Source organism: Bombina bombina, chromosome 10 (genome assembly GCF_027579735.1).
Source record: "Bombina bombina isolate aBomBom1 chromosome 10, aBomBom1.pri, whole genome shotgun sequence".
NCBI lineage: Eukaryota > Metazoa > Chordata > Amphibia > Anura > Bombinatoridae > Bombina > Bombina bombina.
The window spans coordinates 38854620-38875307 of record NC_069508.1 but is presented as its reverse complement, the minus strand read 5'-3'; the positions used below and the strand labels follow the sequence as shown (position 1 = coordinate 38875307).

General features: G+C 33.4%; 1 protein-coding gene across 1 annotated transcript in view; it reads left to right on the top strand.

Moving 5' to 3' along the window:
- Positions 1-20688, top strand: part of LOC128640692 (mucin-12-like) — a 195408-nt gene that overhangs the window by 29602 nt on the left and 145118 nt on the right. The window contains exon 41 of the mRNA XM_053693121.1: positions 6221-6272. Coding sequence (XP_053549096.1) covers positions 6221-6272 — 52 coding nt within the window. The remainder of the gene's footprint in view (positions 1-6220; positions 6273-20688) is intronic.

Here is a 20688-nt window from a genome sequence, read left to right as displayed (position 1 = left end):
GATGTTTTTATTAAATAATCTCCCATGTGGCACTATAAAAAAGTCTTTAGACATAAAGACCACAAGAGTTTATGTACCTTTAATTCCAGTCCTACTTTAGTTCTCTTATAAAATAATAAGATTAGTTACACAGGCTTGATTGAAATCTCCTGGAAATTTTATGAACTTAAATATGTAAATATGAGATATGGTAATTAACCCCTTAATGACCACAGCACTTTTCCATTTTCTGTCCGTTTGGGACCAAGGCTATTTTTACATTTTTGTGGTGTTTGTGTTTAGCTGTAATTTTCCTCTTATTCATTTACTGTACCCACACATATTATATACCGTTTTTCTCGCCATTAAATGGACTTTCTAAAGATACCATTATTTTTATCATATCTTATAATTTACTATAAACAAATTATAAAATATGAGGAAAAATTAAAAAAAATAAACACTTTTTCTAACTTTGACCCCCAAAATCAGTTACATATCTACAACCACCAAAAAACACCTATGCTAAATAGTTTCTAAATTTTGTCCTGAGTTTAGAAATACCCAATGTTTACATGTTCTTTGCTTTTTTTGCCAGTTATAGGGCCATAAATACAAGTAGCACTTTGCTATTTCCAAACCATTTTTTTTTTTCAAAATTAGCGCTAGTTACATTAGAACACTGATATCTTTTAGGAATCTCTGAATATTCATTGACATGTATATATTTTTTTTTAGTAGACAACCCAAAGTATTGATCTAGGCCCATTTTGGTATATTTTATGCCACCATTTCACCGCCAAATGCGATCAAATAAAAAAAATCGTTCACTTTTTCACAAATTTTTTCACAAACTTTAGGTTTCTCACTGAAATTATTTACAAACAGCTTGTGCAATTATGGCACAAATGGTTGTAAATTCTTCTCTGGGATCCCCTTTGTTCAGAAATAGCAGACTTATATGGCTTTGGTGTTGCTTTTTGGTAATTAGAATGCCACTAAATGCCACTGCGCACCACACGTGTATTATGCCCAGCAGTGTAGGGGTTAATTAGGGAGCATGTAGGGAGCTTTTTGGGGTAATTTTAGCTTTAGTGTAGTGTAGTAGACAACCCCAAGTATTGATCTAGGCCCATTTTGGTATATTTCATGCCACCATTTCACCGCCAAATGCGATCAAATAAAAAAAAAAGTTAAATTTTTCACAATTTTAGGTTTCTCACTGAAATCATTTACAAACAGCTTGTGCAGTTATGGCACAAATGGTTGTAAATGCTTCTCTGGGATCCCCTTTGTTCAGAAATAGCATATTTGGCATATATGGCTTTGGCGTTGCTTTTTGGTATTTAGAAGGCCGCTAAATGCCGCTGCGCATCACACGTGTATTATGGCTAGCAGTGATGGGGTTAATTAGGTAGCTTGTAGGGAGCTTGCAGGGTTAATATTAGATTTAATGTAGAGCTCAGCCTCCCACCTGAAACATCAGACCCCCTGATCCCTCCCAAACAGCTCTCTTCCCTCCCCCACCCCACAATTGTCCCCGCCATCTTAAGTACTGGCAGAAAGTCTGCCAGTACTAAAATAAAATCTATATATTTTTTTTATTATTATTTTTAAGCATATTTACATATGCTGCTGTTTACGATCCCCCCTTAGCCCCCAACCTCACTGATCCCCCCCAAACAGCTCTATAACCCTCCCACTCTAACTTAATGGGCGCCATCTTGGGTACTGGCAGCTGTCTGCCAGTACCCAGTTTAGAAGAAAAAATGGGTTTTTTTTTACATTTGTTAAACGTTTCTGTAGTGTAGCTTCCCCCCACACAAAACCAACCCCCCACCCCTCAACGATCACTTTTTGTGCTTTTGCACAAACAAGATTAGGCCACTTTTATTAAAACATTTTCCGTAGTGTAGCGGTTCCCACCTGCTCCCGCCACCCTCCGTGCGCGCCCCCGACGGTCCCGCCCCCGATCCCGCCCCCATGACGTCACGCGGCACACCGATGGCCGCCCACCCGCCTCCGAAGTCGGCTCCCACCCACCAACGAAACCGGCCATCGATGTCCGGTGCAGAGAGGGCCACAGAGTGGCTCTCTCTGCATCGGATGGCCATGTGAGGTTATTGCAGGATGCCTCCATATCGAGGCATCACTGCAATAACCGGAAAGCAGCTGGAAGCGAGCAGGATCGCTTCCAGCTCCTTTCCACACCGAGGACGTGCAGGGTACGTCCTCAGGCGTTAACTGCCTTTTTTTGAGGATGTACCCTGCACGTCCTCGGTCATTAAGGGGTTAAAGTGTTTTTTATGCTAATTAAATGTTTATTGTATAATTTCTATAAAATAAAAATGAACTGCCTTTAATAGCATGTAACGTATGAATGCTCAATATACTTTTACAAATAAAACTATAGATTAATCAAGACAGCCATAAAAAAAATCTGCACAATAATGCTTATAAATTAAAAAAATCTGAAAACTCACATAAACAGCTATTGGAAAATTATGGTTTACAATATTGATATTAAATTGTTCCTTTGCAGTATTCAAAGGGTGTTAACATGTGAATGCATTTGAAAACCTTATATGGATTTGGACTTTTATTAATCAACATCCTTGATCTATTTAAAAACGTTTTCCTTTTTTTTTCATGCTGCATTTCTTTAAAAAATACCCAGAACATATTATTACTGAAATGTTTTCACAAACTAACTTCAACTGGTAATAAACAGGAGATTTTTTCCTTAATTTAATAAAGAAAGTATATTGAAACATATTAAGGCCTAGATTTAGAGTTTGGCGGTAGCCGTGAAAACCAGCGTTAGAGGCTCCTAACGCTGGTTTTAGGCTACCGCCGGTATTTGGAGTCAGTCAAAAAAGGGTCTAACGCTCACTTTTCAGCCGCGACTTTTCCATACCGCAGATCCCCTTACGTCAATTGTATCCTATCTTTTCAATGGGATCTTTCTAACTCCGGTATTTAGAGTCGTGGCTGAAGTGGGCGTTAGAAATCTAACGACTAAACTCCAGCCGCAGAAAAAAGTCAGGAGTTAAGAGCTTTTTGGGCTAACGCCGGTTCATAAAGCTCTTAACTACTGTACTCTAAAGTACACTAACACCCATAAACTACCTATGTACCCCTAAACCGAGGTCCCCCCACATCGCCGCCACTCGATTAAATTTTTTTAACCCCTAATCTGCCGACCGCCACCTACGTTATACTTATGTACCCCTAATCTGCTGCCCCTAACACCGCCGACCCCTGTATTATATTTATTAACCCCTAACCTGCCCCCCACAACGTCGCCGCCAGCTACCTAAATAATTAACCCCTAATCTGCCGACCGCAAAGCGCCGCCACCTACATTATAGCTATGTTCCCCTAATCTGCTGCCCCTAACACCGCCGACCCCTAAATTATATTTATTAACCCCTAATCTGCCGCCCTCAATGTCGCCTCCACCTGCCTACACTTATTAACCCCTAATCTGCCGAGCGGACCGCACCGCTATTATTATAAAGTTATTAACCCCTAATCCGCCTCACTAACCCTATAATAAATAGTATTAACCCCTAATCTGCCCTCCCTAACATCGCCGACACCTAACTTAAATTATTAACCCCTAATCTGCCGACCGGAGCTCACCGCTATTCTAATAAATGTATTAACCCCTAAAGCTAAGTCTAACCCTAACACTAACACCCCCCTAAATTAAATATAATTTAAATCTAACGAAATTAATTAACTCTTCTTAAATAAATTATTCATATTTAAAGCTAAATACTTACCTGTAAAAAAAAACCTAATATAGCTACAATATAAATTATAATTATATTATAGCTATTTTAGGATTTATATTTATTTTACAGGTAACTTTGTATTTATTTTAACCAGGTACAATAGCTATTAAATAGTTAAGAACTATTTAATAGTTACCTAGTTAAAATAATTACAAATTTACCTGTAAAATAAATCCTAACCTAAGTTACAATTAAACCTAACACTACACTAGCAATAAATAAATGAAATAAAATACCTACAATTACCTACAATTAAACCTAACACTACACTATCAATAAATACATTAAATACAATTCCTACAAATAACTACAATGAAATAAACTAACTAAAGTACAAAAAATAAAAAAGAACTAAGTTACAAAAAATAAAAAAATATTTACAAACATAAGAAAAATATTTACAAACATAAGAAAAATATTACAACAATTTTAAACTAATTACACCTACTCTAAGCCCCCTAATAAAATAACAAAGCCCCCCAAAATAACAAAATGCCCTACCCTATTCTAAATTACTAAAGTTCAAAGCTCTTTTACCTTACCAGCCCTGAACAGGGCCCTTTGCGGGGCATGCCCCAAGAAGTTCAGCTCTTTTGCCTGTAAAAAAAAACATACAATACCCCCCCCCAACATTACAACCCACCACCCACATACCCCTAATCTAACCCAAACCCCCCTTAAATAAACCTTACACTAAGCCCCTGAAGATCTTCCTACCTTATCTTCACCATACCAGGTTCACCGATCCGTCCTGAAGAGCTCCTCCGATGTCCTGATCCAAGCCCAAGCGGGGGGCTGAAGAGGTCCATGATCCGGCTGAAGTCTTCATCCAAGCGGGAGCTGAAGAGGTCCATGATCCGGATGAAGTCTTCATCCAAGCGGGAGCTGAAGAGGTCCATGATCCGGATGAAGTCTTCTATCAACGGCATCGTCAATCTTCTTTCTTCGGGAGACATCATCTTCCATCCGACGCGGAACATCCTCTTCTCCCGACGCCTACTAGCCGAATGACGGTTCCTTTAAGGGACGTTATCCAAGATGGCGTCCCTCGAATTCCGATTGGCTGATAGGATTCTATCAGCCAATCGGAATTAAGGTAGGAATATTCTGATTGGCTGATGGAATCAGCCAATCAGAATCAAGTTCAATCCGATTGGCTGATCCGATCAGCCAATCAGATTGAGCTCGCATTTAGCTTTAAATAGGAATAATTTATTTAATAAGAGTTAATTAATTTCGTTAGATTTAAATTATATTTAATTTAGGGGGGTGTTAGTGTTAGGGTTAGACTTAGCTTTAGGGGTTAATACATTTATTAGAATAGCGGTGAGCTCTGGTCGGCAGATTAGGGGTTAATGTTTGAAGTTAGGTGTTGGCGATGTTAGGGAGGGCAGATTAGGGGTTAATACTATTTATTATAGGGTTAGTGAGGCGGATTAGGGGTTAATAACTTTATTATAGTAGCGGTGCGGTCCGCTCGGCAGATTAGGGGTTAATAAGTGTAGGCAGGTGGAGGCGACGTTGTGGGGGGCAGATTAGGGGTTAATAAATATAATATAGGGGTCGGCGGTGTTAGGGGCAGCAGATTAGGGGTACATAAGGATAATGTAAGTAGCGGCGGTTTACGGAGCGGCAGATTAGGGGTTAAAAATAATATGCAGGGGTCAGCGATAGCGGGGGTTGCAGAATAGGGGTTAATAAGTGTAAGGTTAGGGGTGTTGAGACTCGGGGTACATGTTAGGGTGTTAGGTGCAGACGTAGGAAGTGTTTCCCCATAGCAAAAAATGGGGCTGCGTTAGGAGCTGAACGTGGCTTTTTTGCAGGTGTTAGGTTTTTTTTTTCAGCTCAAACAGCCCCATTGTTTTCTATGGGGGAATCGTGCACGAGCACGTTTTTGAGGCTGGCCGCGTCCGTAAGCAACTCTGGAATCGAGAGTTGCAGTTGCGTTAAAAATGCTCTACGCTCCTTTTTTGGAGCCTAACGCAGCCATTCTGTGGACTCTCAATACCAGAGTTATTTTAAAGGTGCGGCCAGAAAAAAGCCGGCGTTAGCTACGCGGGTCGTTACCGACAAAACTCTAAATCTAGCCGTAAGTTCTTTACATCAAAACTCAACCAGTCATAATATTAACTTTTGTGTTGAACACTTACAGGTATCTTGTCTTTACCTAAAGATTTATATAAATCAAATTAAACACACCATGATAAAAAAAACCATTTTGATTTATTGTAGATCCTGAAAGTAAAACAAAATATTTCAAAACATTATTTAAACTGGAAAACTGGTTAAATGATTTCTACAGATTAGATTTTTGAAAACTTAAAAATAATTTCAATGTACAGAAACTGTAGAAATGTATTATAAGATACATTTCTAACCTGCATTTATTGTAATCATTTTAAAATGTAAGTTATATAAGACGCCTTTTCTTGTTATTCTAGTTCAATCTCCATGTGACATGGTAGCCAGACAGATACCTGATCCAGTTGCAATGTAAGTTACTTTTCTTAAGTCTTTTCTTTTTAAGAAAATGTATATTAAATAAAAACATAGAAACATAGATATTGACGGCCCAGCAAGTCTGCCCGATATTTCCTAAAAGTATAAACTTATCTATATTTTAGGATAGGGTTATGCTTGTCCCAGGCATTCTTAAAGTCCCCCACAGTGTTTGTCATTACAACCTCTTGTGGGAGTTTATTCTATGAATCAAATACCCTCTCTGTAAAGAAGCTTCCGCAAATGACTCCTAAATATACTACCCTTCAGCTTTACATCATGACCCCTTGTTCTTGAATTTTCCTTTTTATGTATAATACTCACAGCCTCGGTTTTACTAACCCCTTTAATAAACTTTAAAGTTGCTATTATATAACGTCTTTCTATTCTCTCCTCTAAGTTATACATATTAGGTCATTGAGCCTCTCCTGGTAGATTTTATTTTTTAGACCATGTACCATTTTGGTAGCCATCCTTTGCACAGATTCAAGTTTGTTTTTATCCTTCTGAAGATATGGCCTCCAGAACTGCACACAATAGTCACGATGAGGCCTAACTTTAATCTGTAAATTGCCATAGGAACCTTAATATTTCTTCTGCAAATACCTTTACCAATACATCCAAACATCCTGCTGGCCTTACTCGCTGCAGAACTACATTGTTTACTAAATTTTAAATAATCTGAAATAGTCATTCCCAACTACCGTTCCTCATTTGTAACAGTCAGTAAAGTGTCATTGAGTCTTTAACATTTTGATTTTTCCTCTCTAAATGCATAATTTTACACTTTGTTCTTTTTCTTCCCTAAATGCATAATACTTTGCTCGTCAGAAACATAAGTTAAGAAGCAGCGGTCATAAGACAATGTTAAATGCCAACAGCGTATGCTGTCTGCATTTAGCGATGCCGGGCGGACATGATTCGCTACAGCGAATCCTGTCCGCCCAGCATTTGAGAAATCTGCCACTTTGTTTTTTGTCCTTAAAGGGACAGTCTACACCCTATCATAATTTTTACCCACCTGCTCAAACACATTAAACAAGTGTCCTGAACCTGGTCAATGGTACACCAGCTAGAAAGCAAGAACTGTAATTGTAAAAACGTTTATTTTTAAATCAGTTTAAAATGGCCACCAAGCTCCACCCACCTCTTTCCCTATCCTTTCTTATGTGTATTAACCTCTAATCACCATCGACTCCTAAATAATTTCTCATACACGCACATATTAAATTGCATATGAGCAGTTAAAGGGACATAATACTCATATGCTAAATTACTTGAAACTGATGCAGTATAACTGTAAAAAGCTGACAAGAAAATATCACCTGAGCATCTCTATGTAAAAAAGGAAGATATTTTACCTCACAATCTCCTCAGCTCAGCAGAGTAAGTTCTGTGTAAAAAGTTATACTCAGCTGCTCCCAGCTGCAGGTAAAAAATAAATAAAAAATGAAGAAATGAACAGCAGCCAATCAGCATCAGCAGTGCTGAGGTCATGAACTCTTTTACTGTGATCTCATGAGATTTCATTGTAAACGGAATAGGGAAATAATATGAGAGTGCACGATGTGCATCCTTTCAGCTGTCCCAGGACGGACACACTAATATGCTGCTTAGAAATCCTTTACAATGGGATGTGGCTACTGAGGAACTTTTGAGGTAAAATATCTTTCTTTTTTACATAGAGATGTTCAGGAGATATTTTCTAGTCAGCTTTTTACAGCTATGCTGCATCACTTTCAAGTGTTTAAACATTTGGGTATCATGGCCCTTTAAGCCATTCCAGTGTTGCAGCCTAATCAGTCCCTACTAATGCTTTAGGTTGTAACTATCGTTCTGGGTGATGATCATGAGCACTGCTTTGCATAGCCCTTAATTTGCATTGCGGTATGTTATTGAAATTCATTTAAAAATAATTTTTAAGTATTATTTATTTTGTATACTTTATTTATATAATACTATATTTAAAATAATTTAATTAGTACTTCCTCATATTGTGCTTCACGCAGCATTTTTATTCTGCCTTTCTGCGTGGCTGCATTATCATCATCTCCTCCATATTACGTTTAGCAGGGCATATTTGATTCCTATTTGCTATATTGGTCTCTGCTCCTCATGCCCGTTACATATTCTTGTTAAAATTCTGTAAAATTTCTATTCTATCTGCTCACATTGATCGTCATTTGCTAATTATAAAATTATCATACAATATTACATGAAGTTTATAATACTAACGCTCAACACAATCAGACTAATTAATAAGACTTAATAATTTTCAACTGCTTTAATAACTCATGTTTTAAGACTACTGAGATTCAAGTAGGTGTGTGAAAGCAATAATAATAATTATTATTATTATTATTTTTTTTTTCTTAACAGTGTTACACTAGACAACAGTTTAAAATTATGTAAAGTAAAAACTTTGTACTAGCTATTGGTCTCCCCTTGTGTAGCTTGCAGATCCTTGATGGGTGTTTTTTTTTTTTTTTTTGCTGATTCATATCAGACAAAACATTTATTAAAGATATTCATATTCAAAATCTGGCAAACATTAGTAAATAGCTCTAAAAGAGTCTAAAAGAAGTCTGTTTTTACATTCAAAGAAATTATGGGTAATTTAAATTTGCATATTTAAATGTTTGCATCTATTCACTCTAAAAAGTCTCCTCAAGTACAATAAAGAGTGAATAGATATATAATTATATTAACCTTTTAACGCCGTTATGCCGTTCTATTCCGTCATATTTACACTGGGCTTTAAAGCCGTTATGACGGAATAGAACGTCATAACAAATGGCTGTCCTGAAGCCTTCTGTGCTTCAAGGACTTGATCGCGGTCTGGAGGGCGTTCCTAGGGTTGTAGGGATGCCCCCCAGATGCGATCCAATAATTGAAATCTCGCGATCGTATGCACGATCGCGTAGTTTCAATTTGTCTACATCGGAACAGGTGTTCCGATGTAGACACTTTAACCCTGTCATGAAAGGGTTAAGTCATATAAACTTTTTATTCAACCTGCTCACAATGATCATTACTTGCTAATTATAAACTATGTCTTGAATGTAAAAAAAGCCCTTCAAAATTGTCATACCATATTTTATTTACATTAAATTTGTAACAATATTTTTATATTTGTGAGTAAATCACATCGGATTGAGTAGAGGAAGAAATAAAACTTTGCACTGCTTTAATATCTCTAATGTTTGAAAACAACTGAGATAATAGTATGTGTTAAGCATTTTGTTTTTTTTCTATCACTGCTTTACTAGAGAGAAGTTTTAACCTCTTAAGGACATATGATGGCATTTTTCCATCATAAACCAATTGAGCAAACTGAAAGCTGTGTCCTTAAAGGATTAAATTATTTGAGATAAAAACTTTCTACTAGTTATTGGTCTCCTCTTGTGTAGCTTGCAGCTCCTTTATGGATTTTTTTTAAATCTATTTTGGTGATTCATATAATACAAAACATTTATTAAGGATATTCAAAATCTGCCAAACATTAGCAAATAGCTCTAAAAGGGTCTAAAAGGGGCCTGTTTTTTTCATGCAAAGTATTTATGGGTAATTTAAATTTGCATATTCAAATGTATGCATCTATTGACTCTAAAAAGTCTCCTCAAGTACAATAAAGAGTGAATAGATATATAACTATATTAACGTATAAAATATTTTTTTTGTGAAATGTTTATTCCACCTGCATTGCTCACAATGATGGTCACTTACTAATTATAAAAATATGTCTTGAAACAGTAAGCTTTTCAAAAGTTTCATGTCATACACTATTACATGAAGATTGTAATGCTGCTGACTAGCGCTGTTCAAAATTTTTGTACTTGCTAGTGAATCACGATCAGATGTAGTAGTAAGACTTAACAATTTTGCAACACTTTAAAAACTTTTGCTTTATAACAACTGAGATTTAAAATATGTGTTAACCTCTTAAGGACATATGACGGAATTTTTCCGTCATAAAACAATTGAGCAAACTGAAAGCTGTGTCCTTGAAGGGTTAAAGCATTTTTTTTTTTCTATCACTGTTACAGTAGAGAACAGTTTTTAATGATGTAAAAACTTTGTACTAGTTATTGGTCTCTCCTTGTGTAAGCTTGTAGATCCTTTCTGGATTTTTTTTTATATATTTTGGTGATTCCTATCAGACAAAACATTTATTAAGGATATTCATATTGAAAATCTGGCAAACATTAGCAACTAGCTCTAAAAGAGTCTGTTTTTACATAGAAAGAATTTATGGGTAATTTAAATTTGCATATTCAAATGCATACATCTATTCATTCTAAAAAGTCTCCTCAAGTAAAATAGTTAATAGATATATAATTATATTTACTCATACAAATATTTTCTTCAACTTGTTTATAATGATCATCACTTGCTAGTTATAAAAGTATGTTTTGAATGCAGTAAGTCCTTCAAAATTATTACGTTAAAGGGACACTGAACCCAATTTTTTTCTTTCATGATTCAGATAGAGCATGCAATTTTAATCAACTTTCTAATGTATTCATATTATCAATTTTTCTTTGTTCTGTTGCTATCTTTATTTTAAAAGGAAGAAATTAAAGCTTTGGAGCTGGCCTATTTTTTGTTCAGTACCCTGGATAGGGCTTGTTGATTGGTGCCTGCATTTAGCCAACCAATCAGCAAGCGCAACCCAAGTTCTCAACCTAAAATGGGCCGGCTCCAAAGCTTTTATTCCTGCTTTATCAAATAAAGATAGCAAGAGAACGAAGAAAAATTGATAATAGAAGTGAATTAGAAAGCTGATTAAAATTGCATGCTCTATCTGAATCATGAAAGAACAAATTTGGGTTTAGTATCCCTTTAAGTTTGTAATGCTGACTAGCACTCCAAAATATTTTTGTACTTGTCAGGGAATCACGATCAGATTGAGTAGAATAAGATTTACTCCTGCACTGCTTTAATATATCTTATGTTTTAAAACAACTGAGATAAAAGTATATGTTACAGCATTTTTTTTCTAACATTGTAATACTAGAGATCAGTTTTAAATTATGTGAGGTAAAAACGTTGTACTAGCTATTGGTCTCCTCTTGTGTAGCTTGCAGATCCTTTATGGATTTTTTTTTTTTAAATCTATTTTGATGATTCATATCATACAAAACATTTATTAAGGATATTCATATTCAAAATCTGGCAAACATTAGCAAAATAGCTCTAAAAGGGTCTAAAAAGAGACTGTTTTTACATGCAAAGTATTTATGGGTAATAGATACATAACTATATTTACTCATATAAGCTTAGTATTCATCAACCTGTTCACAATGATCACCACTCGCTAATTATAAAAGTATGTCTTGGATGCAGTAAGCCCTTCAAAATTATTACATAAAGTTTGTAATACTTACTAGCGCTCCACAATATTTTTGTACTTGTGAGTGAATAACAATCAGATTGAGTAGAATAAGACTTACTCCTGCACTGCTTTAATATATCTTATGTTTTAAAACAACTGAGATAAAAGTATGTGATGCAACAATTTTTTTTTTCTAATGTTATATTTCAGATCAGTTTTAAATTATGCAAGGCAAAAACTTTGTACTAGCTATTGGTCTCCTCTTGTGTAGCTTGCAGATCCTTTATGGATTTATTTTTTTTTAAATCTATTTTGGTGATTCATATCATACAAAACATTTATTAATGATATTCATATTCAAAATCTGGCAAACATTAGCAAATAGCTATAAAAGAGTCTAAAAAGAGCCGTTTTTTTTCATGTAAACTATATATGGGTAATTTAAATTTGCATATTCAAATATATGAATCTATTGACTCTAAAAAGTCTCCTCAAGTACAATAAAGAGTGAATAGATATAATTATATTTATTCTATAAACTTGGTATTTATCAACTTGTTCATAATGATAATCACTTGCTAATTATAAAAGTATGATATGCATGCAATAAACCCTTCAAAATTATTATATAAAGTTTGTAAAACGTACTAGCGCTGTACAATATTTTTGTACTTACAAATTACAATCACTTTGAGTAAATTATTCCTGCACTGCTTTAATGTCTCTTATGTTTTACAACTGAGATATAAGTACGTGTTAAAGCATTATGTTTGTTTCTAATACTATTACACTAGAGAACAATTTATACTAGCTATTGGTCTCCTCTTGTGTAGCTTGCAGATCCTTTATGGATTTTTTTTTTATTATTTTAAATCTGTTTTGGTGATTCATATCATATAAAACATTTATTAAGGATATTCAAAATCTAGCAAACATTATAGCTCTAAAAGAGTCTAAAAAGAGCCTGTTTTTACATGCAAAGTATTTATGGGTAATTTAAATTTGCATATTGAAAATGTATGCATCTTTTCACTCTAGTTCAATAAAGAATGAATAGATATATAATTATATTAACTCCTACGTAGTTCTTTAAGCTCTAATGTCTTTTGTTTTAAAATAGAATGAATGATGGTTAAAGTTTAACTCAACAGTGAAAGATTGGTATGTTTGCTGAAGTGTTTATTCCTCACATCTATCTAAGGTTTCATTTTAATGAATAAAGTCTTGGATTATTGCAAACTAATTTATCTATAAATATTTAACCATATAGCTGTCAAAATATGTTGGGGTAGATTATACAAAACCTTGTTGCTGGTTTTTCCCTTTTTAGTTTGTAGATCTTTTCCAAACTGATTTTTTTTTAGTGCTTCATGTCACTCAAAACATTTATTGATCAAATATGTTATTGCTGCTAAATATTGGTCTCCCCATTTAGATTTTTTTTCAATTTGAGACAGTGCTTTATATGATCCAGAACTTTTAATAAACATTGAGTCAGCCTCCAATTTTGAAATTAATGTTGCTAATCCTTATATATCTGCTCACATTTTATTCTGCTTGAGGAGACTTTTAGAATGGATAGAGACTAGAAATCATTTGCATAAGTTTTAAATATGCAAATTAAAACTACCCAGAGATGCTTTGCATGTAACAACAGGCTCTACTAAACAGACTTTTTTTTCTGCTAAATATTGGTCTCCCCCTTTAGATTCGCTCTAAAAAAATGTTTTAGTTATATTTTAGGGATTCATATCAATCAGAACATTTATTAAGCATTATAATCAGCTCACAAATTTGAAAATATCAAATAGCTTTAAAAGTCTGTTTAGTAGGGCATATTTTTACTTGCAAAGCCTCTGTGGATAGTTTTTATTTGCATATTTATATTCAGTCTTAGTCTCCTCAAGTAAAATAAAGAGTGAATTAGATAAACTTCACATCTTTGAAATGTGAACTTATACTTTTGTATAATGCTGTAGCGTATATTGTTATATTAAATGACCATTAGTTCAGATTTCATTAAATGTATTGGACTGTATTATTATTATTTGCTCTATGTTTTACATATGTTTTATATTTCCTTGCTTTGTAAATTGTAAACATTTATTTTTCAATAAAAAAGACCATTAGTTGATTAATATATAGAATTTCAGAAGCTATCAATACTGAAAATGGATTGTTGCTAAAATAGAATTAGTTTTGAATACCTCACCTTCTTGCTATAGCATCACGCTTCATAGTACTGTACATGCTATGATATCTAAACATGATTAAAGGGACACTGAACCCAAATTTTTTCTTTCGTGATTCAGATAGATCAGGCAATTTTAAGCAACTTTCTAATTTACTCCGATCAATTTTAATTTTATCAATTTTTCTTTGTTCTCTTGCTATCTTTATTTGAAAAATAAGGCATCTAATCTTTATTCTTGGTTCAGAACTCTGGACAGCACTTTTTTATTGGTGGATGAATTTATCCACCAATCGGCAATGACAACCCAGGTTGTTCACCAAAAATGGGCCGGCATCTAAACTTACATTCTTGCATTTCTAATAAAGATACCAAGAGACTAAAGAAAATTTGATAATAGGAGAAAATTAGAAAGTTGCTTAAAATGTCATGGTCTATCTGAATCATGAAAGAAAACATTTATGTTCAGTGTCCCTTTAAGAAATCCGCAATTATCACAGTATAAGAAAAAGTAACATTGTGTGTATACGGAAATGGAAAAGGAAATAAATATATATATATATATATATATATATATATATATATATCAATCTATAAGCTATCAATCCCTGACTTAACTGGTAAAATAATTGAAACTACAGTAGTATACAAACTTGCTACTAGATATGATTTCCTCCTATTTAGCTTATAGATCCTCTCCAAAATTTTGTTTTTTATTTTGGTGTTTCATATCACCCTGAACATTTTTTGAGGATATTCAGATCCTAAAACTAAAAATGTATCAAATAGGTCTAAAAGAATCTGTTAAGTACAGCCTGTTATTATGTGCAAAGCATTTTTGGGTAGTTTCATTTGCATATTAAAATTTATGCTAATATATCTGCTATCTTTTCATTCTAACGGTCTCTTCAAGTACAAATAAAGAGTGAGCAGATATATAATTTATATCATCTTATATTTTTAATTTATGTTGGTGTGGATAATAGGTAAGGAATAACAACTTGTTGGTGAATAGTAGATTAAGGTTTATATAAGATTAAAATGAAAGATTAGCTATTGTTAAGTGTAATGATGTTATATCTAATATACAGATGGCCCTCGTTTTACAACAGTTTAATTTACACCGTTTCAGAATAACAACCTTTTTTTCCAGTCATGTGACTGCTATTGAAAAGCATTGAGAAGCAGTGCATTGATTAAAATAGCCAGTAGGTGGAGCTGTCAGTTTAACCAGACCTTAGCTATCGAGCAGATTTCAAAGGAACAAGATCTTCCTGTCTATAAATCAGTCCAGATTGGAATGCATAGAAAGAACTGTTTGCAAGTGATGTCTGTGTTGTGTGATTATTTTATTAGGTTTATAATGCTGTTTAGCAAATGTTTTTAATCATTTAACTTAGTTTAATTATATATGCTGCGTTGTGTAATTATTTTATTAGGTTTATAATGCTGTTTAGTCTTCATTTCAAAGCTTTAAAAATAATGTTTTAGGTGTTACTTATGACAATTTTGAGAGGGGCCTGGAACCTATCTCCCTCACTTCCCATTGACTTATATTATAAACTGGGTTTCAATTTACAACGGTTTCGATTTACAACCATTCCTTCTGGAACCTAACCCCGGCGTAAACTGAGGGCTTCCTGTACACCATTTCCTAGATAGTTTGCATTATAGTTATTCCAGGACCTGATTTAGAGCAAGGAAAGTGATGCTCTGCATTTAGGAGGGTTTTTGCAGCACTGGTGCCAATTGTATTTGTTTAATGTTTATTTATTTTTTGGCATGCTGCCATTTAAAAAAAAAATTGAGGCATTTTTATGCAATCATGTAATTGATTGTACTATTATTCTCCAATCAATCAGCTCGTTGCATGAATAATAACTTGTAATCAGTGTTTGACCGATGAATAACGAGTGACCACTGAGCAACATATGGATGACGCTGAGTTATCTGTAAATATTTAGTGACCGATAAAAAAATGAATGACCACATATTGACCTATGACCACTGATTAAACCAGAATGGTCATCACTGAGTAATCATTGACCACTGAGTTACTACTAAGTGAACAATTGAGTGACCTGTGACCATTGAGTGACCACTTAGTTACCAGTGATAACTGAATGACCACTGAGTGGCCAGTTACCATTGAGTGACCACAGAGTGACCAGTGACTACTCAGTGACCAGTTACCACTGAATGACCACTGAATGATCATTGAGTGACCTTTTACCACTTATTGACCACTGAGTGACCATTGACCACTGAGTGACCTTTGACCACTGATTTACCACTAAGTAATCATTGAGTGACTGGTGACCACTGAGTGACCAGTGATAACTAAATGACCACGGAGTGACTGGTAGCCATTGAGTGACCACAGAGTGACTTATTTACTCATTGACCATTTAGAAACCAATAACCAATGAGTGAACAGTGACCACTGAGTGACCTTTCACCACTAAGTTATCACTGAGTGACCAGTGACTACTGAGAGACCGGTGATAACTGAATGACCTCTGATTGACAGATAACCATTGACTACAGAGTGACTAAATTTTACTCTTACTAGATTGAGGTTTCTATAAGATTAAAGTGAAAGATTAAGCAGCTGTTGCTAAGTGTAATGATGTTATGTCTAATAACTGAATGACCTCTGATTGACAGATAACCATTGACTACAGAGTGACTGAATTTTACTCTGTCACAATAGAGTGACTAGTATTTACTTAGTGACCACTGAGTGACCGATAACCACTTAGTGATATATATATATATATATATATATATATATATATATATATATAAAATGTCCAAATAGGAATTGCACTCCTTGTCAACAGCATTGCATCTGCCAGGGTGCATATGCCAGAAAAAATACAAGTTGGGAGGGAAAATGGCTAATTGGGCCCAATTTGGACATTTCCTTTTAGGGGTGTACTCACTTTTGTTGCCAATGGTTTAGATTTAATGGCTGTGTGTTGAGTTATTTTGAGGGGACAGCAAATTTACACTGTTATACAGGCTGTACACTCACTACTTTACATTGTAGCAAAGTGGCATTTCTTCAGTGTTGTCACATGAAAAGATATAATAAAATATTTACAAAAATGTGAGGGGTGTACTCACTTTTGTGAGATACTGTATGTGTGTGTATATATATATGTGTATATATGTGTGTATATATATATATATATATATATATATCCACACACACATACAGTATCTCACAAAAGTATATACACATAAATATTTAAACAAGTGTATGTATGTATATCTATGTTAAAGCCCTTTGCCTGTTTTTTTTTCTGAGACCATATTTCTTTGAGCCCTTATAACTTTTTTGTGCAATATTTTTTGTGAATCATTTTTATGAGATGGTGTTATTATAAGTGTAACTGTACTTTGTAATGTCATTTTTATGTGTTTTGTGCAACTTTTTAGTTTCGCAAAACAGTTAACCAGACCTCTGAGGTCGCGGTAATCATAGTGTAAATCGTGAATGCCCTCAAGTGTTATCATTTACTTTAAAATTGTAATACAAGCGCAATTTAAGTTGCTTGCAAACGAGTGCGAAAACACAATATCGCTTGCGCAAAAACAATAGTGCTCCAACCATAATCTGGTCTTATATGAAGGGAAGGTGCAGATATGTGTGTGCCTGCTAGGGATGGGCGAATGTTTCGCAACATTCGAAAAACGGCACGAATTTTAACACATTCGTTCGTTCGAATCGAATTTCGAATGTTTACATAACATTCTAACATTCGATTTTCGAATATTCGGTTTCGAATTTTACGATTACATTCGAAAATATTCGAATTTGAAAAATTCGAATTTAGATTGTAATAGTATTTCTAATGCTTTTTCTTTAAATGTAATATTCGAATTATGCAATATTCGAATTCGAAAAATTCGAATTTAGATTGTAATAGTATTTCTAATGCTTTTTCTTTAAATGTAATATTCGAATTATGCAATATTCGAATTCGAAAAATTCGAATTTAGATTGTAATAGTATTTCTAATGCTTTTTCTTTAAATGTAATATTCGAATTATGCAATACGTGTATTCGAATTCGAAAAATTCGAATTTAGATTGTAATAGTATTTCTAATGCTTTTTCTTTAAATGTAATATTCGAATTATGCAATACGTGTATTCGAATTCGAAAAATTCGAATTTAGATTGTAATAGTATTTCTAATGCTTTTTCTTTAAATGTAATATTCGAATTATGCAATATTCGAATTCGAAAAATTTGAATTTAGATTGTAATAGTATTTCTAATGCTTTTTCTTTAAATGTAATATTCGAATTATGCAATATTCGAATTCGAAAAATTCGAATTTAGATTGTAATAGTATTTCTAATGCTTTTTCTTTAAATGTAATATTCGAATTATGCAATACGTGTATTCGAATTCGAAAAATTCGAATTTAGATTGTAATAGTATTTCTAATGCTTTTTCTTTAAATGTAATATTCGAATTATGCAATATTCGAATTCGAAAAATTCGAATTTAGATTGTAATAGTATTTCTAATGCTTTTTCTTTAAATGTAATATTCGAATTATGCAATATTCGAATTCGAAAAATTCGAATTTAGATTGTAATAGTATTTCTAATGCTTTTTCTTTAAATGTAATATTCGAATTATGCAATACGTGTATTCGAATTTGAAAAATTCGAATTTAGGTTGTAATAGTATTTCTAATGCTTTTTCTTTAAATGTAATATTCGAATTATGCAATATTCGAATTCGAAAAATTCGAATTTAGATTGTAATAGTATTTCTAATGCTTTTTCTTTAAATGTAATATTCGAATTATGCAATACGTGTATTCGAATTCGAAAAATTCGAATTTAGATTGTAATAGTATTTCTAATGCTTTTTCTTTAAATGTAATATTCGAATTATGCAATATTCGAATTCGAAAAATTCGAATTTAGATTGTAATAGTATTTCTAATGCTTTTTCTTTAAATGTAATATTCGAATTATGCAATATTCGAATTCGAAAAATTCGAATTTAGATTGTAATAGTATTTCTAATGCTTTTTCTTTAAATGTAATATTCGAATTATGCAATACGTGTATTCGAATTTGAAAAATTCGAATTTAGGTTGTAATAGTATTTCTAATGCTTTTTCTTTAAATGTAATATTCGAATTATGCAATATTCGAATTCGAAAAATTCGAATTTAGATTGTAATAGTATTTCTAATGCTTTTTCTTTAAATGTAATATTCGAATTATGCAATACGTGTATTCGAATTCGAAAAAATTCGAATTTAGATTGTAATAGTATTTCTAATGCTTTTTCTTTAAATGTAATATTCGAATTATGCAATACGTGTATTCGAATTCGAAAAATTCGAATTTAGGTTGTAATAGTATTTCTAATGCTTTTTCTTTAAATGTAATATTCGAATTATGCAATATTCGAATTCGAAAAATTCGAATTTAGATTGTAATAGTATTTCTAATGCTTTTTCTTTAAATATAATATTCGAATTATGCAATACGTGTATTCGAATTCGAAAAATTCGAATTTAGATTGTAATAGTATTTCTAATGCTTTTAAATGTAATATTCGAATTATGCAATATTCGAATTCGAAAAATTCGAATTTATATTCGAATTCGAAAAATTCGAATTTATATTCGAATTCGAAAAATTCGAATTTATATTCGAATTCGAAAAATTCGAATTTATATTCGAATTCGAAAAATTCGAATTTATATTCGAATTCGAAAAATTCGAATTTCGAATGTAGACATTCGATATAATTATAAACATTCGAATTCGAAAGTGACATTCGAAAACTGTAAATAACATTCGATTTTCGAATTTTTAAGAATATTCGTTCTTATCGACATTCGAATTTAGAATTCGAATTTCGGTAATAACATTCGTTCTACATTCGAAATTCGAAAATTTGCACATTCGCCCATCCCTAGTGCCTGCACAGACCATGAGATCAGGACAACAGTGATTTATAACATTCATAAGTAATGAGGAGCTAAACATTATTAGACTTTATTAATAATAACATAAATCAATAACTGAGTAAGATACATTTTTTTACCATGAGAATATAAAGATTATTTATATTTTAATTATCACTTGCAGTAGGTAAAAAAATCACAATTAAAAAGTAAACAGAAAGACACAAAAACTATCACTATTTGCAGGAAATGATGCCGGTCCGCCTGCAATAAATGTCCCCTGCATTTCTGGCTGAGAAAAAAAACACTGCATAAGTGCAATTTGAAATAGCTAACTGAAAAATATTAAACGTGCACTACTAAACTGTCATTCAAGAAAAAAGCTAACTGGACAAGAAGAAAGCTGTGGGCGGAGCTTGGTGACCATTTTCAGTTACAAACAAACGATTATTATTTAAAAGTTTCATATACTTCTTACAAGCTTATAGTAGTGGCACCCTTTGCAAGATGCTTGTCTGGTATGCAACAATAAGTTATAAAGAATAAATATTTGGTCTAGACTGTCCCTTTAATTGTTTGTCTTTATGTAAGTCATAGTTCTTTCTTTTAAGAGACTTTTCATTAATTTTCCTACTACTAAAGTTAAACTAACTGGCCTGTAGTTACCAGGGGGTCGATCCGATAAAAATCGTCGCCCGCAAAAGTCGGCGACGCCAATATTTGCGCGGGTTTGGTACCCTATATACGGCGTAACCTAGAAGTTACGCGCGTATATTTCTGCCGTCGCCCGTAGTTTTTTGGGCCATAGGCAGGTATACCAAACCCGAGCAGTTTGGTATCCAATATACAGCGTAAGGACTTACGTGGCGAAAATGGAGAAATCTTACTCCATTTTCACCTCGCCACAAAAAGCAGCCGTAAGAAGCCTTATGCTG